At 51.3% G+C, this 24,491-nt stretch overlaps 1 protein-coding gene across 1 annotated transcript in view; it reads right to left on the bottom strand.

The window, feature by feature from the left end:
- The window catches only part of GNAO1 (G protein subunit alpha o1), a 161,255-nt gene that overhangs the window by 13,292 nt on the left and 123,472 nt on the right, over nt 1-24,491 (bottom strand). The window contains exon 3 of the mRNA XM_008051602.2: nt 1,275-1,435. Within this exon, the coding sequence (XP_008049793.1) occupies nt 1,275-1,435 (161 nt within the window). The remainder of the gene's footprint in view (nt 1-1,274; nt 1,436-24,491) is intronic.

The following is a 24,491-nucleotide window of genomic DNA, read 5'->3' as shown; positions in this document are numbered from 1 at the left end:
TAGAGCCTCTGATCTAGGGACCAAGGTCATATGACCAGGGAGCATGTCTTCAGTGACGTCTGCTGTCACAGGAGGAGCCCGGCAGCACTTTCTCTGCTTTTCCCCTTCCTACCCCTTCTCACCAGCTCTGGCTTTCACCACTTCCCATTTCTCCATTTCCTCTTCCTTCTCCCTCTTTCCCTTCCACCTTTCCCCTTTCCTCTGTGTCTTCCCTCCCTCCCACCCTCCTTTCTTTCCTCTGCTATTTCTCCTTACTTAGTTATCACACGGTATTAAAGTTTACATTTGATTGTTTATTATATTTATTGAATGGAGTTTCTTTTCTTTTTTTCTTTGTTTTTGAGTCGGAGTCTCACTCTGTCACCCAGGCTTGAGTGCAGTGGCATACTCACAGCCACTGCAGCCTCACCCTCAGGTGATCCTTCCACCTCAGATTTCCAAGTAGCTGGAACCACAGGCGCACACCACTAATTTTTGATTTATTGTAGAGATGAGATCTCGCTAAGTTGCCCAGGCTGGTCTCAAATCTGTAGGCTCGGCAATCCTCTCGCCTCGGCCACCCAAAGTGCTGGGATTACAGGAATGAGCCACTGCACCTGGCCCCTTATTTTAAATTTTAAAGACAGAGAAATGGAAAATTTATTATTTTTTCTAAACTAAAACAAAATGGCACCATTTAAGTTATTTTTTGTTTATAGGACTCTTGGTTTATATTTATGGGGTCAAGGGCTTTCCATGAAAAAAGAAAAGCTGCTACATGGAAAACCTTCTTTTGGAAGTGCCAGGCGGTTTCCAGACAATAATTCCTGGCCCTCTGGGAATTTCTGCTGTTAGGCTGTCTCTTGTGCCCTCTACTTCCCTGGCCTCTTCCTCATCCTGGGGGCAGAGAGAGGAGCTTTTTTTAAAATTTTTATTTTATTTTTATTTTGTTTTTGAGTTGGAATCTCACTCTGTCGCCCAGACTGGAGTGCAGTGGCCGCTCCCGGCCACCGCAGCCTCGACCTGCTGGGCACCGGTGATCCTTCTGCCTCAACCTTCCAAGTAGCCGGAATTACAGGCATGCGCTACCACGCCTGGCTGATTTTTTGATTTATTGTAGAGATGAGGTCTCGCTGCCCAGGCGGGTCTCGAACCCGCGGGCTCAGTCAATCTACTCACCTCAGCCTGACATTCACTCACTCAGCAAAAATCCCTCCTTGCCCCACCAGTCCCTATCCCCTCCCCCCCTGCATCACTGCCTAGCTTCAGGCCTCGCCCCCACCTGGGACACTCACTATTTGGCAGAATCGTTGAGCTGATACTCTCGAGACCGGTTGAAGCACTCTTGGATTCCTGAGTCGCCCCAGAGCCGCACCATGGCGGAGAGCAGCTCTGCAGAGAAGGGCTCGGTGTCTTCCATCCGACTCACCACATCACATACCATCTTGGCATCAGCCTGTGAGGAGAGATGGATGACGGGCTTTGAGGCTTCAGTGTGGACAGAAGACCCCTGGCCAGCTGAGGGTCCTACACATGCCTGGGACTGTGATAAGGGCCCGGCCAGGGTAGCAGCACAACAGCTCAGCCCACAGCCTGTTCAGGAGATGGGGCCACTGTCTCAGCACCCCTGTGTCTCAGGACACACATTGCTGGGTTTCTCAGGGCCTTTGGGGCCTTCTATCACACGCACAGCCTAAAGCAGGAGTTTCAAGCCACAGCCCACAGAGCCCTAGAGTTTTCTGTGGGCAGGAAGGGAGAGAGGCCTGGCTCTGTTCTCCACCCTCCAACTCAACCAGCAGCTCTGCTTTCATCTATTTTGAGAACTCAGGTTTTGCATGGTATTTTGTTTGGGAATTTTTTTTTTTAAATTAACGTACTTGGCTAGAGAAGTATAATTTTCTATATTCCTTACCCAAGGTGGAGTGAAGGCCCTGAAACTGGAGTGGGCATTTTGGCTGGGAATTCCAGTTAGCTGAGGGACTGGGCCACAGTAGAGCTGTGCCTTAGGGGTGGGGAGTGGAGGGGCTGGTTGTCAAGTTAGTGCAGATGGCGACAGCTCCTCATGCCAACGTGAAATCCCAAGAACTTGGGCCCCTGGATCGCTCAAAGATGACACTTAACCTTCTCAATCTTGACTTATTTATTTGTGCCTGGTAGCCTACCTTTCTCTGAGGGAAGGGGAAGCCCAGGTCAGGCTAAACCAGGGAAGGGCAAAAGGGCAAATGCTGAGATTGGAGCTTTCTCCTCCTCTGCCTCCTTCTCCTTCCTCCTCGTCTGAGTGGGTGTAGCTGAATTTGTTAAGGCACACATGTGTAGGCTGAACCTCCTTGGAATTACAGAGGAAGTACTGCATAATTAAGTTTTCTTCTCCTCATCCTGGATCCCAAACAGAGGTCACCCATTTTCAAAGACCACAATCAGATGCATGTATACTCAAACCAGGAGTGTGGTGGTCTTTGAAGACTCAGAAGGCAGTTAGAGAATTCCCAGGACCATATCCTTACCACCTGCACATGCGAGTAGCACTTAACAGTTTATGAAGGACTTGTGTGCACACACACCACCTCCTCAGAACCTCACACCTCCTCAGGAGGGGCAGTGGGCGCTGTGTCCCCATAGGCCTGGCTCTTCGCCCCTCCCCATGCCCACACCTTCTGCCCTGCACCTTGAAACCCCTCCTCCTGGAGGCAGAGCATGTTTCCTGCCTCCTGGACTTTGGGTATGGCCACAGGACTTGCTGCAGGCACAGAATGACGTGGGTGGCGGTGTGCTAGTTCCTTGGGAGGGCTGTGTCTTTCCATCGTCCTCATGGGTCCTGAGCATCACCATGAACATGCCCTAGCTCTCTCGTTCATCCCAGGAAGAGCACCTTGGGTCATGGTACGGACCTGACCTATCTGGATCTTGGCTCTCAGCTGAAGTGAGTGGTTGGGTTCAAGTGAGCTTTGTTAGACCGCATTATTGTGGCACAGCTAATGAATACAGTGGTTGCTGTATGATCATCCCCATTTTGTAGGCGGGGAAACTGAGGGCCACGGAGAGGAAGGCAGTCACCTAAGGTCACAGGTGGCGAGTTGGTAGGGCTAGTACTTGAGATTAGCCTTTACAGTCAGACCTATGCATGCTGAGAGCAATCACTGACTATAGCATCTGTGATGGCCAACAGTACCTGGTAGAGGAGTTTAGACTGAGGAACCTGCCATTGGCCAGAAAGACCTATACTCTGTCTGAGATGACCGCTGCTTTAGTGTCTAACTTAGAGGAAGTGAGAGTGGGGTAGGTGCTGTCTCGAGCTCATTCATACCCTCAGTGCCCTCGAGGGCACTTTCCTGCCTCTGCTAAGAAGCTCTCTGCTCCTGGGTGTGGCAGCTGCACAGTTCAAGAGCCCAGAATGGACAGTAGTTGGTGGGCAAACCCTGGTTTCCTTGTCTTCCAGGGAGGCAATTCTGAGACCAACCCCACAGTCTCTGAGAGGATCCCTGGCGGGCCATGCCCCAGCTGCCCAGCACAGCAGCATCCATTTGCTCACCTTACTGGTTTCCCTCCCTTGCTGGTGTTGCTTCCCCATTTCCCCAAGGTGTCCCAGATACACTTCTTGTCTCAGGGTCGGCGTCTAGAGGAGCCCAAACCAGGACATGCCCCGTCTGCTTACTCTTCACATTTCTCTGGCTAATGGGACCTGGCGCAGACCCCTTTCCTGACCAGAAAGCAAGTGGCCCCGCTGTCCCTGCCAGAATTCCTGCAGGCCCTGAGAACGTCTCTGCCTTGTCACCACAAACCTCCTTAGTACTGCAGGGGTCCCAGCGACAGGGAGAGGCACAGCTGGGATCACAGGGCCAGGCCAGGAGTGCTGGATCCTCATGTGTAGAATCTCATGGTCCCATGGGACCCAGGCCAGCTTCCCAACCCTGTTAGGTGCCTGGGAACCAAGTGTGGGAAGCCAAGCCAAGGAAGAAGCTCAGTTACTGAATGAGGTAGTGAGCCACTTGTAGGCTTTCCCTGTTTAGGGTCCTCCGGCTGGGTCGCCACAGCCTCTCTGACCTGGCCCCGTGAGCCCCTTCTGGTTAGATTCTGAGACTTGCACACACAAAGGCCCTAATACTAGGCCTCAGACGAGACATGGAGCCTGGAGGGCGCAGGTGGTCACAGGGGCGGTCACAGGGCCAAAGTGGTTTCCCTGGGTTCCACCTCCAGCCACCTTCCTCCAGTTTCAGCCTGCACAAGTCCCGGAGCCCACAGTGAGACTGGGCCCTGCTGGGGCCTGGGACTGGAGTATGCCAGGTCCCACTATTTCCCTGACCTCACAGGCTCCAGAACCAGGGAATTTTATTTGTGGGTGCCATTAGTATTATCCGAGAACTCTGCTAGCAGTAAGTCCTTTCAGCCCCCAGTCTCCGATTAAGCCGGAGGAGAGACAGACTACCCAGTCCAGGGCACGTGGCTCAGGAAGTGAGTGGGAGGGATTGAAAGTCTGCAGTTGTGCTCTGAGGTGGAAGAGACACAAAGAAAATGAGATCAGCACCCGGAAGTTTTGTGGCCAACAAAAAGGTCCGTACAAAACTATGTGGGGCCAAAGGCTTTAGTGGAGATTTTTCCAGAATCGAGCTGTCTGACTAAGCAACTATTTGTGTGTCAGGGTCTGACTCCTGCAGAAGGTCTGGCAAAGTTCTGGCAGTTGTGCTCCCTCCCCACTGCTTGCCTGGAAGGAGGTTACAACTGGTGTGGGGCCAGAAGGCTAAGCCCATATGCTAAGCCAGATCCAGTTCCCTTGGGCAGTCCCACATGCCAGCCCTTGGGTCCCTGAGCCACCCTAATCTGCCATGGAGGTTGCCCGCCAAGGCAGCCTGGTCTCCAGGTCAGGCCTGGGCTTGGAGCCTCCCCTAGCTGCAGTGACCTGGAAAGCTGGCCCTGGGGCCTGGGCTTGGGGTGCCCCAGGCAGGCAGTGATGACTCAGGGAGGCAGCGAGTGGGTGGACAGGGGTGGCGCCTCCACCTGGGGCTAAAAACGGCCTATGAGTCAGGGACCTGCCAAGGCTCCTGTTCCCCGGCCTGGTGTGCCTGGCTGGCCTGGCGCAGCCTCAGTCTGCTTTCCCATCCTAGGAACGTGGGTGGTAGGCCTGGTCAGACTTTTCCTCTTCGGGTTCCACCTTTGTGGTTTCTGCCAGATCTGTGGAGCACCCAGCTCAGACAAGTCAGGCCCAGAGGAGCAGGTGGGCGGGGCAGGCCAGACTTCCCTAGATACGAGGACCAGACTCCAGCCCGGGCACCCTATGCCGCAATGCACATGCATGGAGGACATTCAAGAGGGTGCAAGGTAGAAGCCTGAGCTCCGCAAAGCCACTCTGCACTCCCACATTTGTTCCTCCACGTATGACCTGGAGTGTTATGAATCCCAGTCCACTGGGGTGTGTTCCACATGTGGGGGAAGCCGGATAGGCGGTTTCCTGGGATTCTCCAGTCAACAGCCCAGGGGCGTGACACCTTCCCACAGGGTCCCACACTAGCAGCCTGGTTCCTGATCTCTTCCTCTTGCCCACTGCCCCAAGTGCTCAGGAGTCCTGCTGGATTTTGCACTTCCCTCCCATGCTGTGTCCTACGGGTTCTCCTTTCAAAACTGGTGTCAGTTGCCCACTCCTTCCATCTCCCCTCTCACACCTCTGAGGCCAAGCCACGGCCATCTGTCTCCTGGCCGCCCGTAGTTCCCTCCCAGAGGCTCTCTGCCTTGATCTTGCTTCTCTCCAGTCTGTTCCTCACAGAGCAGGAGATTGTCAGTTTCCTCCTAACATTAATCCTCCTTTTCTCCTTTAGAAAAAGAACCCCCACATCTTCAGCTGGGCACACTGACACCCAACTAAAAGACCACATTTCCCAATGATGTTTGCGGTTATGTGTGGCCACGTGACAAGACCTGCACAATGAGAGGTAAAAGTGCTGGAAAAGCTGCTTTCATACCCTCCTTCCTAATGTCTGGAACTTGGAAGTGATGGCTGGAGCTCTAGCAGTCAAGTGGGATCGTGAAAACAAAGTCCACACCCTACAGACAGTAGAACAGTGATCTAAAAACAGTCCAAGTTCTTGACAAGACTCCATACTATCTGGAGTCATACTAACACTGTTTAAGTGGGGTTTTTTTTTTGAACACTTAAAACAAATTTCTATCTTATTTAAGCCACTATTTTCAGGATCTCTGGTATTCACTCAAACCTAATCCTAATGGATACAACAATTCTCCCCGTTTAAACCTTTTCAAATGGCTTCCCATCATTCCTAAATTCCAAACCCCCCACTGTGCCTACAAGGCCCATGCCTACCACTCTACTCCACCCTAAGATCCTCCCACTTCTTCTCTCTCGCAGGGCTCTACCACACAACCCTTCTTTCTGTTCCCCATATAAGCTGGGGTGATCCCACCACGGGGGCTCCATCGGTTCAGATCCTCTTACGATGTCACCTCCTCAGGGAAGTCCTCCTCAATGCCCTCAGGTGAGCCTGCTCCTGAGACACTGAGCATGCTGTCAGGTGCTAGTTCCTCAGGGTGGGGATGGTCTCCTGATTTCTCTTGGTACTTTGGGTCTCACACAGGGCCTTTTAGACAGCTGGTGCTCAGCAGCGTTAGGGGAATGTGTGGATCCTTGGCGTTTTAATATTAGGCATGGCCCCCGTTTCTCACTCTACCTTCTCTGTTCACAGTGCTTGTCCATTTGAACGTCTGGTTCTCATTTAATCCTTATGGTAACCCTACCAGGTAGGCACCCTCTTTAGGGGAGGCAACTTGATCAAGCTCACACAGCTTGTAAGCAGGAGGACCCGGACTCGAAGCCAATCTTCTCTATGGTGCTCTGGCCAATGCCCTGGATGTGCATCTCACCCAAGGCCTGGCCACCCGAGGCCAGAGTGAGGACTCACTGGTGCCCAGCCCCTGAGCAAAGGGGAGGGAGATGGATAAAAAGGAAGGGCTGGGCTTGGAGGGGAAGGAAGGGCTTTGCCAGTATGCCCTGGAGGGCTGTGGCGGGTTCTGGCTGGCCAAGTTCAACAAGTAATTAGTAGAGACAAGGGAAGTGCTGCCCCCTTGACTGCCCACCTTTGGAGACCTGGAGGTAGAGCTAACACCGCCCCCAGCACCTTCCCCCAGCACTTTTTACTTTTCTACAGCTCCCATCGCATGGCCACTTCTTGCTGGTCACAGCAGGCCCAGCTGCCCAGGCAATATGAGGTATGACAAAACACGTGTGTATACAGGGCAGACTTCCAGATGCTGTGGTCTGTGTCCCTGCAAAAACCCACAGGTTGAGATCCTAGCCCCAGGGTAATGGTATGAGGAGGTGTGGCTTTTGGGAGGTGATTAAATCATGAGGTGAAGCCCTTGTGAATGGGATTAGGGCTCTTATGGGAGAGGTCCTAGAGACGCCCACCCCTCCCACCCTATAGGGACACAGCAAGAAGGTGCCATCTATGAAGAAGCAGGCCCTCACTAGGACTTCCTGGCATCTAGGACTCTGAGAAATAAATGTGTTGTTTACAAGCCACTCTGCGTATTTTTTTTTGTTATTCTGAACAAAGATACCAGGTCTGACCTATAGGAGTTTTATGAAGGGGCGATTGCTGGAGCTGACTTCTCCAGAAAACCCACTGTGTGCTCTGGCCCAGGCAGTGCTGCAGGAGAGATGGCAGTGACCACTTACAGGTGCCAGCAAAGGCCCACCCCCTTCTCTCTGCCCAGTTGTTTTCTGGGAGAGAGAGACACCCGAGTCATGATAACACAACAGCACCTGGATCTAGCTATGCCTGTAGCCAACTATACCCCCTTTCTGCTGGGTGGTTGCCATCTTGGCCTCCATGCCTCCTTTTCCTTGTCCCTGGAGGCAGAGCCCCAGCTTCCCTGAGGAAAGGCCTTCCTCAACCTGGTCTGAGTGGTGTGGGTAGAACTGAACCTGTCCTCTGATTCTAGGGGTAGACATGTACTCTAGACCTGGTCGATTCATCCTGCTGGCCTGTGAACAACTTGGGATGGAAAAACAATCCATATTTGCCAAGTCAGACTTACCGCCAGTCCCTCACCCCAACCAACCCCAGGACATTCGTAGGAACTATTAGGAAAGAGAGACTCTCAATGGGAGGGTACAACTGAGTGTGGAGCCACCACTGAGGAAAGCAGAACAGAGAGGGTGACACCAGGTCATGATCACCGTCAATATCTGGATCCAGCTATGCCTGTACCACAAACACCTCTGGGCTTTCTAGTTAACTTGAGTCGATCAGTCCCTTCATTCTTAAATCCAGTTGAGAATATGCTATTTACTTAGTTTATTTGTGTACTTTTACCCCAAATAGTCCTGTTACAGCCCCTGGTCTGCCAAGGCTAATGTGGGGCTCACCTCCTCCAGGAAGACTGCTCCCATCTGGCACCACACTCTTTCTGATCTCTGTCTGGACCACGCACTCCCTATACGTAGTGCCCACATGCTGTGCTGTGTTTCCTGTGTGAGCAGCCCCTTCCTCTTCCATGGGACAGGCATGGCACAGCTGGGTCGTGGGTGCTGGCCACGTGCCAAACACTAGAATGGTCTGGTGGGAGGCAGCAGACAGTCCTGTGAGGCACTCAGGGATGTCTGCGCAAGGAGGAAAGAAGCGGCCGCTTTTCCAGCACTGGCTCCGTCCCCTGGCCTGAGGTCCAGCTGCCGAAAGGAAGGGAGGGGCTCTCGCTTGTGTGAGACAGAGAACATGACTGTCTTTTCTCAGCTGTACAGACCTGCGTGGGATGGGTTTTGTGGTCAGTAAGTGCCCTGAATGCCCCGTTCCGTTATTCTCTGCTGGGATTACCTGTGCTTTAAGGTCCGGCTCTGCTGCCCCTCCACACCTCCGAGGAGCCTCCCCAACCAGCCTCCCTTAGTCACCTTCTCCTTAGACTTCCTCATCCTCCTCCATGCAGCCTTCAGGGAGGCTTCAGATCACAGACTTGGGAGCTACTCACACCTGGGCTCCGATCTAGACTCCTGGCTTTTCTGAGACTCGGCACCCTCGCCTGTGAAATGGGGATGACAACATCATCTGCTTTGCAGGACTGTTATGTGAGCAGAGAGCCCTTAGCACAGGAATGGCACTGAGGGGTGGACTGTGCCAGTATCCGCCTGATGGACGAGTACACACTGCCCCACCTCCTGGGCTGCCCGGGGGATGCAGAAAAATCATCCTGCCTGCCCTCATGATGATCAGGGGCACAGGAGGATGACAGGACTCTTCTCTGGGCCATGGCAGGGAATGTGCGTTTCTGAATGTCAACAGCAGGCAAGATACCATTCTTATGGGTTTAGGATCAGGAGGCTGAAAGAGGCTGTGACTTCTCAAGGTTACCTGCAGGATTCTTTTTACCAATTAATGACTTAGAAACAGCATGAACCTTTTTTTCATTGAAGCCGGAACAGCCTTTCTGGTTAAATGGTATCTCACTCATAATGTTGACATAAAAATAGACTGAAGCTGCTAGAAGTGGAGGTGAGGCACTTCTGGGGAACCCTGGGATGCTGGAGAGCCTCCCTATACACATGTGCATTACATCAGAGCCCCTGATAAAGGAGTGGGCAGGGAGAGGAAGGGGCATGTGGAGACGGGGCTCTGGGGGCATCTCCAGAGTCTGGAGGGGTGAGGAGCTCAGCACAAGTGTCCCCCCGAAGTTGGCTGCCTTGGGATGCTGTTGGGGAGGAGGGTGCCCTGGGTGTGGTGGGGCAGTGATGCCCCAGAGCTGGTAGTACATGAGGGTTCCTCATCATGGCACAAAGGCCAGGGCATCCTGCCACGGGGGGTGGGGGGCGGCGCTGGTCATGAATGTGCTTGGGAAGCAGCACCAAGGTCCAGGTGACAATCGGGGGGCAGCCCATAGGCACCCAGCAGTGAGGGGCACTGCTTTTAGAAAGCCATCTCCAGTCAGCCAGGTGGTCCTGGAGCTAGAACCCATTCTGTGAGGAAAGGCTCCCAGGGCCTAGTCAGGGCCTTCCCCACCTGCCCACCACTGGCTTCTGCCCTGGCACCTCTGACCAGATGATGTAGCTGATACCTGTCTGTCCTGTACCACACCCAGGGGGGTGGTAGTAGGGACGGTGATGACCAAGAGAAGCTGAGTGACTGGGAGGAGCACCATGCTTTCCACTCACACGCCAGGCATTGCGGGCACTTGTACGTGGCCAGGTATAGTCACTGTCTGGAACTGGGATAGCAAACTGCCCTTGAAACACCAGGGTCTTCAAAACCCACCCCTTTTCTTCATGGCCATGTGGACTTTCGAGAAACATCAGTGGTGAAGAGGCTTGGAGCTAAAGTATAATAAAGAACCCCTTCCCTCTCAAAGGATGAGATGTCAGCGATATTGGGCGGGGGATGAACAGGGAGCTTTAGTCGGGTATCCCAGGCTCAGGTTCTGGCTCTGCACCTTTTTAGCCATGTGATCTTGGAAGAAAATGAACCTCTCTGGGTCTCTGTTCTCTCATTAGTTCCCACTGCATGGGGCTGTTTGTGCAGATAAAACGGGCTAAGGCTGTGACATAGCTTTGCCACATGAAAGAACCCCGCAAATGTTAGTTATTATAGGCAAAGATGAAGCGCCTCAGACACAAACAACAAGCTGACATAAAATAAGCCTGCTTTGTACACGATTTTCCAGGCAAGCATGATCATCTTGATAACAATAATCACAGTAATTATAATAATAACCCCTTCCATTTGAGAAGTTGCTTTGGATCGTTGAGTTTTCCTCCATCTCTCATTTTTTAGGCCAAGTGAAGTGTGAGTGTGCACGCACATATAACACACACACACACACACACACACACACACACACAGTCCTCTAGTGGCAGGGAAAAGCCTCCATCCGGCCCCACCCCACCCTCTGTACTGTAGTTGTCCCTGCACCCACCAGGGGGCAGGAGCACACAGCCCAATGGGAGAGGGCACATGAGCTGGACATGCTGTGCAGAGACCGGGCAGGGCAGGGCCAGGCCCGGTGGCCACTGCTGCCTTCCTTGGGCTGCCGACCTGCTCCTCAAGGGGAAGGGGCAGAGAGACCCCAGCCACTGGGGTCCTAGCCTGGGCACTGCAATTCCAGCAGTAGAGAATGGCCAGGGGCATTTGGGGCCCGCCCAGGCCTGCACATCCGAGGAAAGAGTCATGTTCTCCCCACAGCACAGGCGAGCCCCCTCCCTTCCTCTCTGCTGCTGGGTCTCAGAACTCTGGAGATGGGGGCTGGGGTGCACTCCCTTAGCCTCGTGCAGTGGTCTGGTTTCCTGGCCCTGGGATCGCTTCCTAATTGTGACTCTCAGTGGAAGTGGTACCCACCCATCACCGCAGGACCTTTTGGACATTTTGTGACGCATCTCTGGTTGTAGCAGTTAACTGGGGCACTACAGGCATTTGGAGGCTGGGGCCAGGCTCGTTCAGGGCTCTTTCCTCGCCTAGGCTTAGAAGTCTGAGCAAGGGCCTACAGAATGCTGTCAGTCCACAGGGTCTCTCGAGGGAGGTGGGGGACCTGTAGTCCACCACTGCTTCAGGGAAGGGAACCTTCCTGGTTCCTCAGAAAGATCTTGCAACAGAACCAAGGATGCAGTGCTGTTTCTAATCCTGCGTTCCTTCTCCAGTTCGGATGGCAACCCTCCCACTCTCTCCTTTCGCATCCACCCATCCCTTCTCCAGCCAGTCACACATCCTGTGCCACCTACCCAGGATTCCCTACCTATCACACCATGTGCATGCACATCTTCCTATTGGCCACCCGTTAGTCCATCCACTCACTGCCACCCCTCCCAGCATCCCTTTACCCCCTTCTGCCCTTCCATGGCATCTCTCTATCTTTCAGTTCCTCCTCCACTTCTTTTTGGTCTATCTTGCCCCTCCCCCCACCTACTCATTCTCTCCTTTATCTACTCATACATTCACCCATCCACTCTCTTATCCATGGCACACTTGCTGGGTGTAGACATTAAGTGGGGTCTTGGCTTTCAGGGCTTTCACCTTTGGCATAAAGAAGACACTGCCCAGGTCTCCCAAGTCCTTTAGCGGGTGCCTTGAACACATCAGGGGAGAAGAGCTGTCCCTCGACCTTCCCTCCCTCTGATCCATGGTCCTGTCTGCCAGGGGCCTGTGGCCTGTTGAGAAGGTCTCTATCAGGGTTGAGAAAGTAGTCCTTCTGGATTCCTTAGGGATTTGTGCTAAGCCCTTCTGAGAATCTTCCCTGCATGGGGCACAGGTCACCCTCTGTGGAGAATTCTTAGGTTTTCGATCCTAACATCTTTTTCAGTCTAAGAAATCTTGGACTTGTTGAGAAGCAGTTTTTTCTTAGCGAGAAGCTGGCTTACTATGTATCTCCAAGAACCAGGGGCTTAGGGGATGGTGGCTGTGGCCTGACACCTCTGAGACCCTGTCACTGGGTCCCGCATTTGACACCTAAAAGTTTTCACTCAGAAACCACCTGTCAGCCCCTGCAGCTGGTGTGGCTTCCCACCCCTGGCTCTGGCCCTGGCCCAAGTTAAGCAGAAAGAGCCTGGGCTAGACTCAAGAATGTTTACCAAAGACTGGCTGATGTCTCCCTGTGCAAAGCCCAGGACAGATCTGCCAGCAGGACTTGAACTTTTCCCTGCTCATTCTTGCAGTTCAGAGAGGGCAGCAAACACACCAGCCACCAACTACAAAGTCAGGGAAGGCTCCTCCAAGGAGCAGCCGCAGAGCAAAGTCTGGGCCTCCAGGAGAAACAGGTGTGTGGGCAGGGGACAGGAGAGGGGTATACGTGGGAGATGGCAGTTGTGGATCAGCTGAGCCAGAGGCCATGGCACAGTCCAGACACTGGTCATCTCTGGGGCTCTTGAAAGATGAGGAAAATAATTCAAGGAAGGTAGGCAGAAGCCCAGGCAAAGCTAAGGTCCCCAGCAGCAGAAAATCCTGGAGGCGCCAGATGCCCTTCTAGCCAACAGCGGGGCCTGAGGACAATGTTGGGGCCACACAGCCCTTAGATACCAAACTAAGGACAGTCACTCTGCAGGCATACAGATGGTGCAGGGGCTTGCACACAGATGGCCTCTCAGCCAGGCTGCTGGTCACAAGTGTGAACATGTGCACTGCCCCTCATGAGGCTGCCTGACATTCCATCGTGGGGTGTCTCTGACGGTGTGAAAACCCTTCCACTCAGAGCTTTGCAAATGCTAAATCTGTGAGTGGGTCCTGAGGCATTCGCTCTCTCCCTGTGTGTCCTAGGCTCCTAGCCTCCTTCTGAGGGTTTGGGATGCCGTCAATCCCTCCAGCACCTGTGTAGAGTGGGTATGAGGGCCCAGGAGGAAGAAAGAGGGCAGTCAGCGAAGGACTGGCAGAGCATGGCGAGGTGTGGATGCAGGATAGAGGTCCTTCCCATATTTGTCAACACAGAGGACTGCTTTGGGCCCTCAGGGGCAGCAGTGCGTTTATGGCACCAAGGCGTCTGACCACCCCAGGCCAGGATGGGGTGGGGGTGCTGCCTGTCCAAAGCACCAACCACCACCACCCTCTGGGACAGCTGTACATGGTGCCACTTTCTTGCCAGTCTATACCTCCTGGGCATCTCTCCTAGACAGAGGTTCTGTGAACAACTGAACCACCAAGCAGGCACTACCCAGTCACAAATAAGCTTTAAGGTGAATGGGACAGAAATTTCCAAATTCATGGTGCCCTCATCCTCCACCTCCTTTCCCCTGAGCTCAGTGTTCTAAGAGGAGAAAAGGACTAAAATTGGATAGACTAAATTTCTAAGAAATGAACAAGGGCAGAATGAAATTACCCACACAGAGCGCAGTCAAAGGGAAGGAAAAATGATAATGGCCAACCTCATCTCTTAGGAACATGAAGTGACGATGGTGAATAGTTTAATTAGAGCTGCCTCGGCTGGGAGATATTAGCAACACAATTATGGAAGAGAAAAGATGGATGCTGGAACACTACACACACAGCGCAGGGTGAGAACAGGCAAGGCCTGAAGTTGACGCATTGGGCTGATTGTTGCCTCTCCCCAGGCTCATTCATTGGCGCCCCCTCCTTCCTCCTTAATGGGGACATCAGCACCCACATCATTCATCAGAGTGGCCAGATACTGCTTTTGTTAGAAGGGGAGCGTGTCACTTTGCTTCCAGGATCTCAGAAGGTTTGGGCTTTAGTTCACCCTCTGACTGGCTCTGGACTTTGGCCAAGTCTCTTTCCCTCTCAGGGTCTCAGTACCCACGATGCATAAGGAAGGAATTGGCTAGACCAATGATTCTCAAAGGGTCATCTGAGGACCCCTGAGGTTCTTTCAGGCGGGTCCATGAGATCAAAACTAGTTTCATACCAACCCTAAAATGTTCTTTCTCTTTCTAACAGAGTTAACATTTGTACTGATGATGCAAAGGCATCAGATACAATCGTGGTCGCCTTAGCAGGAAGCAATGCAGTGGCACCAAACCAGATCAGCTGCCCCCGTGTTCTTACTACTATGCATTCACAACACAACAAATACCAGTTATGCCAAATGTCCTTGATGAAGTAGTAAAGATTAAAAATTTTAAACCACCTCCTCCTTGAGTACATGTCTTAATATCCTGGGTGATGAGAAGGGAAATGTGCAGGAAACATGGGTGCTACAAACCAAAGGAGGATGGTGTCCTCAGGAGAGACTGACCTGCTAGTCGAGCTTGTTCCTTTGTTCATGGACATCGCTTTTACTTGAACACCTAACAATCAATGGGATTTCAGACTTGGGTCTCTGGCAGACATTTCCTCAAAAATGAACCAATTGAGCCTATCATTTCAAGGAAAACACTGACATATTTGTCAGCAAAATGATAAAATTCTGGCTTTCAAGTGAAAAGCCAGAATTGTGGAAGACTCATATTTACCACGGTAAATGTGACAACTTCCCAGTAACTAAAAACCCTTCTGATAAGATCGGTATTGATACTAACAAATGTTTTTTTTACATATGTTGAAATGTGTCAACATTTGGAAGATCTGTGTAACTCAGTGAACCAATATTTTCCAATGACCAAATGGTGTTACAAAATCATGCATGGGAAGAGATCCATTCAAAGTACAGGTAGACCAATAGATTTTAACATAACAGAACAGGGAAGGGCCACTGATATAGTTTCAGGTTCTACATTCCAAATATTCTTTTTTTTTGAGTTGGAGTCTCACTCTGTCACCCAGACTGGAGTGCAGTGGCATGCCCCCAGCCACCGCAGCCTCGACCTGCTGGCCTCCAGCGATCCTTTCGCCTCAGCCTTCCAAGTAGCTGGAACTACAGACGCGCACTACCACGCCTGGCTACTTTTTGATTTATTGTGGAGATGAGGTCTCGCCAAGTTGCCCAGGAGGGTCTCGAACCCGCGGGCTCAGGCAATTCACTCACCTCAGCCTCCCAGAGTGTGGGATTACTGGCTGAGCCACCGAGTCCGGCTTCCAAATATTCTTTAAGAAACTACCACTTGTCCAGTTTGGGTGTGTTTTAAAGAATAATTATCTGAAAAGGCTAGTAAAATACCCCTTTCTTCCCCAGCTATATTATTTCCATAGGGCCAAATTTTTCTTCAACTTAAACACATCACAACAGACAGAAAGCATGCCAGCGCATGCACTCAGTGCATGCACTCAGGATTGAGCTACCTTCTATTAGGCTAGACATCTAAGAGATGTACAAAAATGTAAAACAATGACATTCTTCTTACTAAAATATTTTGGGAAAATATAGTAATTTTTCAAACAAATTTTACTTATATTAATATGTCATAGGTTTATTATAGCTATTTTCAAATAAATGACTATTTTATCTTTTTCTTGGTTTTAATTTTTTTTTTTTTTTTTAGTCAGTCTCACTCTGTTACTCTGGCTAGAGTGCAGTGGCATGCTCACTGCCTTCTACCGCAGCCTCGACCTGCTGGGTTCAGGAAATCCTTCCTCCTCAGCCATCCAAGTAGCTGGACCTATAGGTGTGCACCACCATTCCCAGCTAACTTTTTGATTTACTGTAGAGACAAGGTCTTGCCATGCTGCCCAGGCTGGTCTCGAATCCCTGAGTTCAGGCAATCCTCTTGCCTCTGCCTCCTGAAGTACTGGGATTACAGGCATAAGCCACTGTGCCCAACTGGTTTTAATTTCTCATACAATAAAATGGATAGATATAACCTATATGAATAAAATGTTTATAAGGATCTTCGATAATTTTTAAGGTTATAAACCAAAATGTTTCAGAATTGCTAGACCAGAAGATTATTCTTCCTCAAACATCACTCCCTAGTATCTTCATAACTTCTGCCAACATCCTGCATCAGTGAATGACTAATGCTTACTCTTTTTTCTTAGACACATTTCTGTACATTATAAACGTCATATCACTATGATAAATGAAAAACCTGTATAAGGTATTTTAAGTAGAAGAAATCCATAAGAATAACTGCAGTAAAAGCAGACACTATTTTTAAATTCTCCAGGATCCTGCTGCCTAGTGCCTGTTGAAGGCTCTGGGCCTGAGGCCCTTCTCTCTCTGTTACAATGGAGGCAAGTTTAGAGGTGTTAGGGATATAATGACACCAGCAACTTTCCTCTTGAGGTATACATGCTGACAGGGAGGAAGGAATCACTTTCTGACTTGGCAAACCCATGTTAAATGCTGTGACCCTGTTCCGTGGAAGCCATCTTATCTCACACCTGGAGGGGACCTCTGACCAGCCCATGGAAGGGCCCAAAGCTTTCACCTGCCAAGGTGTGACCGATTCACAATAGACCTTTTCCTGGCCTGAGAGTTGGGGCTTTAGGTTACAGTCAATAACTCTCCGTTAGAAAATCAAGAATTACCTTTGCCAAAGGTCAGTGGTGATGGGAAGGTTGTCAGTACTGGGGCTGAGGAGAGACCTCTGGGTTTAGAGGTCAGGACAGGCTGAGTCAACTAGCCCACAAGACAGCAAGACCAGGTTGTGGCCTCTTCAATGTCTATTGTGAGACTTGGAGCTCACAGACAGACACACAAACCCACATGCGCTAGCATGCACTCAGAAGCCTGGTGGTCAAGGAGGAGCTCTAAGAGATAAAAATAGCAGCTAGTATTCAGTGACCATTTCCCATGAGCTGTATTTCACTGAATGTTCACAAGTATTATCATTTCCCATTTTATAATCAGAGAAGCCAAAGGTCAGATGGTTTCCAAGACTTGCCGAAGGTCACTCAGCCAGCAGGTGGTAGAGTTGGGGTTTGAACTCCAGCCGTCTGTCTACACAGCCCATGCTATAAACCCATGCAGGCCCATTTACCCTCTGCAGTTCAACCACTTCATCTTCTGAGGGGGAAAGTGAGGCCTGGGTGTAGGAGGTGGGGCTTTTGCCAAGGCCATCCAGCAAGCCAGGTACAGAGCTGGACCTGAGCCTGCCAGCAGTGTCCTTCAGGGCGGGTTCAGGGAATGCTGGCCCTGGATGCTCTCTGGCTGCTGACACCTGCTCTCCTCTGCTCCCAGAGGGCTTGGCTGGTGCCTACCCTGGGGACCCAGTGTTAACGTGTTGATGTCGGTAGTGTTTACACAAGGCAGGTGGGGTGGTGACAGGTATAAAAACAAGAGTAACAAATACTCCTGTCAACTAAAACATGGGTGAGGCAGAGTGGCAGCCGTGGCTGTGCAGCAGCTGGGCCAGGCAGAGGTCCCAGAAGGCCGCCCTTGGGCGGGGCAGAAGGTGGAAGGCACAGTGGAGCTCTCCTGACCCCAGAGTCTGGCTCCTGGGGCTTGAACGAGGCTTGGGGGCTAAGCAAAGCCTCCGGTGGCTTGTCTGGCATGCTATGTCAGCAGGGAGGGAGGAGGGAGAGGCTGCATCCAGCAGGGCGTGGGACCTGCTCCAGCCTGGATGCTACCAGCCTCACGGCTTTCTCCTATGCCTGGGATCAGGATGCATGGCTTCCCTCCTCACTTAGACCCTACCATCCTCATCATCCCTGACACTGGGTAACCTTGGGCAAGAGATCAGACCTGGGCACGGAAGGATGGTGGGCAATGCCTGAGGTGTCAACGCTGCCCTATCCTGGGAAAGAGCTGCACAGGGCTCGGCTCAGCGGGTGACAGGGTCAGCAATGAAACTCCCTACCCAGTGGAAGCAGGGAGCACCAGCTCAGGTTGGCACTCACTCTCTGAAACTACAGGGCACTGGGTGCCACATGGGCCGAGGTTCCACTCTCCTCCTAGGCACTTCCTGTTTTCCTTTGTCCCTCTCTCTCCTCTTACCCCTTCCCCTTCCATGCCTCTTCTCCACTTCCACTTCCCTCCCACTCCCAGGCGAGGATAAAAACCACCCCACACAGCACTTCTTACAGAGTTAGAAAAAAGAAGTTCTGGCCAGGTGCAGTGGCTCATGCCTGTAATCCCAGCACTTTGGGAAGCCAAGATGAGAGGATTGCTTGACCCCAGGAGTTCAAGGCCAGCCTGGGCAAAACAATGAGACTCTGTCACTGTCAAAAATAAAAAAAATTAGCCAGGCATGGTGGTATGTGCCTATAGTCCCACCTATTCAGGAGACTGAGGGATTACTTGAGCCCAGGAGATAGAAGCTGCAGTGAGCTATGATCATGCTATTGCACTCCAGTCTGGGTAACAGTGTGAGACCCTGACTAAGAGAAAGAGAGAAGAAGAATAAGAAAGGAAAAAAGTTCCTTCCTCCAGGTTGTAGAACTTAGCAAAGGGAAGGCATGTTGGATTTCAGTCCTCTGGCTGGGAATTCTTCTGTAGGGCACAACCTGCCACGTAATTGAGTTGAAATCAATGAAATGTGAATGTTAAGTGTGCTACTTCTGGGCCAAGGCTCTCAAGATGTAAATATGTCGCCCGAATGCAGATGATGACAAAGTCCTAGGGGGTGGTAGAGCCATAAGATGGAAGGAGCTGGTCCATGAGTCACCATGTGGAGGAGAGCCACCCACCCACCAAGAGCACCTGTGCTGGACTATTAGATGAGCAAGAAATAAGCTTCTATTGCATTTGAGCCATGAGACATTTTGGGTGCATTTGTAATCACAGTCAGTGGTACCCTTTCTAACACATCCTGCTCTTGTTCTTCCTCTCCTGGTTTTTGTTCCCTGTGTGACATCTGGCCTCGTTCAGCCCTAGATTGTGGATTATTGGGTACTGTCCCTCTTCTGTTGCTTCAATGAGCAACAGATTTCCCTCTCAATAAGATTGTAAGCTGGTGAAGGGCAGAGGTAAGTTTTCTGGAGTCTCAAAGAATCTGTGCTGTGCCAACCTCCCACCCTCAAAAAAAGGAAAAAAATTATTCTCCACAGCAGCACCTCCCAAGTCTCAGCCTCTCACATATTTTTTGTTCCCTACTGTATCCACAGAACACTGCACAGCACATAGTAGGTGCTCAAGAAACAATTGTTACATTTTTGCTGTGTTTGTATACCATTGTACTAAAATTTACTTAATATTTCTGTTTAGAGTTTTCCTACTTAAGCTTATTTAAAGTGAAAGGAAATTTAGCATCATCAATAAAATCTGTGAAGGGATGTGTTTAACATGCTAGTTTTTACCTTTTTCCTATATTCATGAACATAAATTAGTAAATATTAAGATAAAAATTAGTATGTTCATCTATCATACTGGCTAAAATCGACCCCCTCCCCCAACTTGGGGAGCAACATCCCAGCATCAAGCACAGCAAGTACCTGTGACGTGTGTCCTCAAAACTATAGGAGCAGAAGGAGCACAAACAGATGCAACAAGTGTCTGGCCTCTGGGTAGTGGAACTGTGAAAAACTCACTTCATTTCCCTCTTCCTCCTGACCTGACCCTTCTCTGGTGGCAGGGCCTGGATTCCTGGTTCTGTGAACAACTCTGACTGGCCAGGAGTATAATGGTGCTTGCCCGTAGGCAGAGCAGGATTTGGGCACGTTGCTGACTCCAGGCTTCCAAGCCCCAGACCTTCTGCTCCCAGCTCTGCTCTTGTCCCACTCCTTGATTCCTTGGTTTTTGTTTCAAGACAGACTGAGCTCATTGGTGGATCCCCCTCAAGAAGCATGTGGCATCCTATGAGATGTGAAGGGCACCCACCCCATCCTTGGCCAGGGTGAATCTGTGATCACCTCCTGACACCATCTCCCTACCCCCAGAAGCCAACTTGGGGCCTCAGCTTTGCTGGGAACATCACCTCAAATTGCCTGAACACAGATGCACGGGACCCAGAGCTCCGACCTGTGAAAGGGCTTTGCTGTCAGGGCAACTAGAGCCCACAGTCCTCGTCAAAGGAAGCTGAGAAGGAACAGGGAAGATGGGAGGCAGGAGAGACCCTGTCCTGCCTGTCCATCCCAGCAGCCCACAGCTGACAGGACACTTGAACTTGAGGGAGGTGGAGGCTATATCCCATGCATGAGAGAGACTGTCTGTGGGGAACCATAGGAACCAAATCTTGAACTGCCTCCCAAGCCTCTAAGCCCCCATCCAGTCACCAAATGAACTTCAGTGAAACTCCCAAAGGAAACTCTCTGTGTCCTTCATCCCACATTAGACTTGACCTGCTGAAAAGGCAGAGGTGAGAGGCTCTGGCCCCTCCATCCTAAGCTGTCTCTGAGCCTGCTTCCTGCCCCCACTCAAGCCACCTTCCTCTCCCTCTTCCTCCTGTTTTGTTGCCCTCTACCCCTGCCACCGGGGCTCTCAGTGCCCTCCTCATGGCATGCCTCTTCTCCTTTTCTTCCTGGGCACCCAGCGTGGTGGGCACTGCTTCCTGGTAATGTGCTCTCTTCTGGGTCACTTTAGTCCACTGTGAGCCATCCTGTCTCCTCTGTGGGCTCCTTGCCTCCACCCAACAGTTAGGTGCCAGCGTTCCCAAGGGTTCAGTCCTCAGCTCCCTTCTTGCTTTCTCCAGTCACTTTTTCCAGGGTCCAGGCCTCACCTGATTCTCTGCTGTGCAGGGGGCATCTGAGTGAACTCTCCCGTCCCTCCCACTGGCTCTTCAGACTCAACATGTCTCCAGTCTCCAGTGCCGCCTGGTTTCCTTCTGCCCTGTAAGCATGTCACTGCTTTTGTTGACTTAATATTTTTTAAATGACATTAAATCGGACTTATAAAAAGAAAACCCAGCCATAACATCCACAGAGTTAGAGGTTTGTGTGCTACTTTTTCTAATAAACACTAAAAAAATGGCACCGGGCTCGGTGGCTCAGCCTGTAATCCCAGTGCTTTGGGAAGCCGAGGTGAGTGGATTGCCTGAGCCCGTGGGTTCGAGACCCACCCGGGCAACTTGGCGAGACCTCATCTCTACAGTAAACCAAAAGTTAGCCGGGCATGGTAGCGCGTGTCTGTAGTTCCAGTTACTTGGAAGGCTGAGGCGGAAGGATCGCGGGAGACCTGCAAGTTGAGGCTGCGGTGGCTGGGAGCATGCCACTGCACTCCAGTCTGGGCGACGGAGTGACTCCAACTCAAAACAAAACTAAACAAAAAACACTAAAAAAATGAAACTATTAAAATGTAAGATGTTCTGTATTTACCACTGGTCCATCTGTGTTCCCCCGTTATGTCTGCATCACTCTTGGGGACACACAGCCTCTTCCCACTGGCATGTCTGTGCTTCCCATCACACAGGCCAGGGACCCCATGACTGGCTCCATTCTCTTCCCTTCCTCCCTTCCTGCAGCCAGCTGATCCCCAAGAAAAGTCATCTGCCCCCGGAGCGGTCTGAACTCTGCCAAGACTGCTCCCGCCTCTCCTGCCTGGGTGACAGCAGCAACTCCAGACCAGCCCCTGGTCTCTGGGCCCTCTCTCCCTGTGATCACTGACAGCTTTTAATCATGCCACAGTGGAACCCTCAGTGCTCCCCACTGCCCGCCACAGAACCAAGGCCTCCTTGCCCAGCACCTCCTGCGACACCTCCCATGCTCATGTGCCACCTCGCCATCAGCCTCCTGTCCTATGGAGGGGTTGGGGAGAGACATTTGCTGACAGCAAGATGGTGAATGGAGAGAGGGAAAGGGCCAAACACTGTGGTGACTCTACCAGGAGCTGGAAGGGTGGGAAAAGTCAAGTGGAAGCCAGTGGGAAGTAGGGACACAAGAAAGTTCATGAGACTTGTGGGAAACGCCAGGATGTAGCCTCACAGGATCTGGGCAAGTAACTCAACTCTTTGTAACTCAGTTTCCTTAATTGTAAACGATGTTCTCCATGCCATGCCATCCTCCTGGGGCTTCTGCAAGAACCTGGGGTCTGGGCGAATGGACTGTGAAATCATAGGATATGTGTACACATGTGTATGTGCGTGCATGTGTGCCAGGTCAGTGTTAGTTGTATGGGAGTATGAATAATAATAACAATAACAGCAAAATCTGCTTGGCTAAGCTATTTTTATGAGATAAGCTAGGGATGAACAAAAGGAGGGATATGTAGGACCCTCTGATGGTTCCATCTTCCTGGGTCAGAAGTCACCACACCTCCACACCAGCTCGGAGGCCATCCACCTTGCCTTCCTAGTTGAGTGGGACTGGGGCTGCCTCCTGCAGGATTCTGGGAAGGAGCCCATAGGCCTCTCTACCTTATGAGTCTTAGAGGCTGGCAGGAAAAAGTCCCATGGAGGGAGTAGTTCTCTTCCTGAGAGGGCACTAGTGTTTGCCATAAGAAACAGGCCTGTTTCTACAACACCACGGGGGACTGGGGTGAAGGGATGCCTGGGGCCAGCTCAGGCCAGAATTCTGCCCAGTGAGTGCCCCTGAGATGGGCTAGGCTGCACCACAGCTCACTCTCCAAGGAAAAGCCACTGCCTCAATGGCTTTTCCCAGGAGCGGCTCCATTGATCCCCTCAGAGACACAGCAGGCTCCCCAGGACTGCAGCCCCCTGCGGCCCCCAGCCTTTGCAGAGAGTTCCCGGCCACATTGTGCCTGAGGCCCCATGCTGCCCTTTTCCCTCTCTCTGCCTGGCCAGCAGTAGGCAGTGCCTTTGAAGTCCTGTTTTCTGTTCCAACTGGAAACTTTGCTCAGAACCAAAATTAGAGAGTCTGCACAATCAGCTTGCAATTTAAAATGCTGCCCAGGCCTCCCTCTAAACCCCCTTTAAAAATGTCATCTCAATTAGATGGAGCCTGGTTTCATGTTTTCTGAATTTCAAGGTAGTTTCTCTAGGTCATTTCCCTCCTTGTATTTATTTTTATCTTCAGCCCAAGGTGGAGGCATTGACTGGAGGCTAGTCTGTGGGTCTGTAGGCACTTCGGTCCTCAGCAGGTTGGGGACCCAGAGGCCGAATAACCACTGATGTGAGGGGCCTCGGGGATGGCTGGTTGTGGGTTCACTCCATTAAATTCAGCACAACACTCTCTGGGCCTTTCTCCTGGGCAAGGGTTATGCTAGAGCTTGGGAGTAATCCCTGAAGGAGCTGGGGAGGCCTGGATGGCTCTCCAGTCCCCTCTCTCGTCCACTCACTTTCCTCACTCAACTTATCACTTACCTCTCAGACCTAAACTCTGCAGATTTCTCTGCAAGGATCAAGATTTGTTTCTCAGTGTGTGGGCCACTAAAGGTTCCAAGTTGTTCTGAGACCCTGCATCAACACTACCAAATGACACCAGGAAGGCTCCTGTCTAATTGTAGGTAAGAAAGTCTGTCTAGTGCCCTTATGTCTTTGATGCCCCTAAACACTTGCTAATCATCCCTTTCAACAGAGGGAGCAGGTAGCATTGGGACTGGTTACTTCTGGCCTCCTGTGGCACTTTAAATATGCTGACTGCCCACAGTCCCCATCTAGTCCTCAAAGAATATGTCAGGGGAGGCCCCTGTTAGGGGCTGAATTGTGTCCCCCCTAAATTTATATGTTGAAGTCCTAACCCCCAGTGCCACAGAATGTGGACTATATTTAGAGACTGGGTCTCTAAAGAGGTAACTTAGTGAAATGAGGCCAGTAGGGTGGCCCTGATCCCATATGACTGGTGTCCTTACAAGAAGAGATCAGAACAGAGACTCATACAGAGGGAAGGCCATGTGAAGATATATGGAGAAGATGGCCATCTACAAGCCGAGGAGAGAGGCCCCAGAAGATACCAATCCTGCCGACACCTTCATCTCTTCAGCATCCAGAACTGTGAGGAAGTGAATGTTGGGCATGTAAGCACCCTAGTTCATGGTACTTCGTTATGGTAGACCTAGAAAAGTAATGTAGCCCCCAAGAACTCTCCTTGGAACTCTCCTTGGTGTTGGGAGTGGGAGTTCTTTCTCATTCATTTCACACTTTATCTACAAGGCCATGCAAGTTCTGGGTCCTGCCTCCCCTGAGCCTTACCTGGAGGCACCCTTGCTCTCACTCACCACTGCCCTGCCCCTTTCTAGGCTTTGCACATATGCCAACCTCATTTCCATCTTACAGCCTTTGCACTGGTTTCTCCTGGACTGCACATCTTTGTGAGATTGGCAAAATCTCAGTATTCCAGTCTCCATTTAAATATACTCCCCGCTGGGCTCGGTGGCTCAGCCTGTAATCCCGCGCCTTTGGGAGGCTGAGGTGAGTGGATTGCCTGAGCCCGTGTTTT

Source organism: Carlito syrichta, unplaced genomic scaffold (genome assembly GCF_000164805.1).
Source record: "Carlito syrichta isolate Samal-C Ts95f unplaced genomic scaffold, Tarsius_syrichta-2.0.1 Scaffold205434, whole genome shotgun sequence".
NCBI classification, from domain to species: domain Eukaryota; kingdom Metazoa; phylum Chordata; class Mammalia; order Primates; family Tarsiidae; genus Carlito; species Carlito syrichta.
The sequence above is the reverse complement of the archived record's forward strand: the minus strand, read 5'-3'. Positions and strand labels throughout refer to the sequence as shown.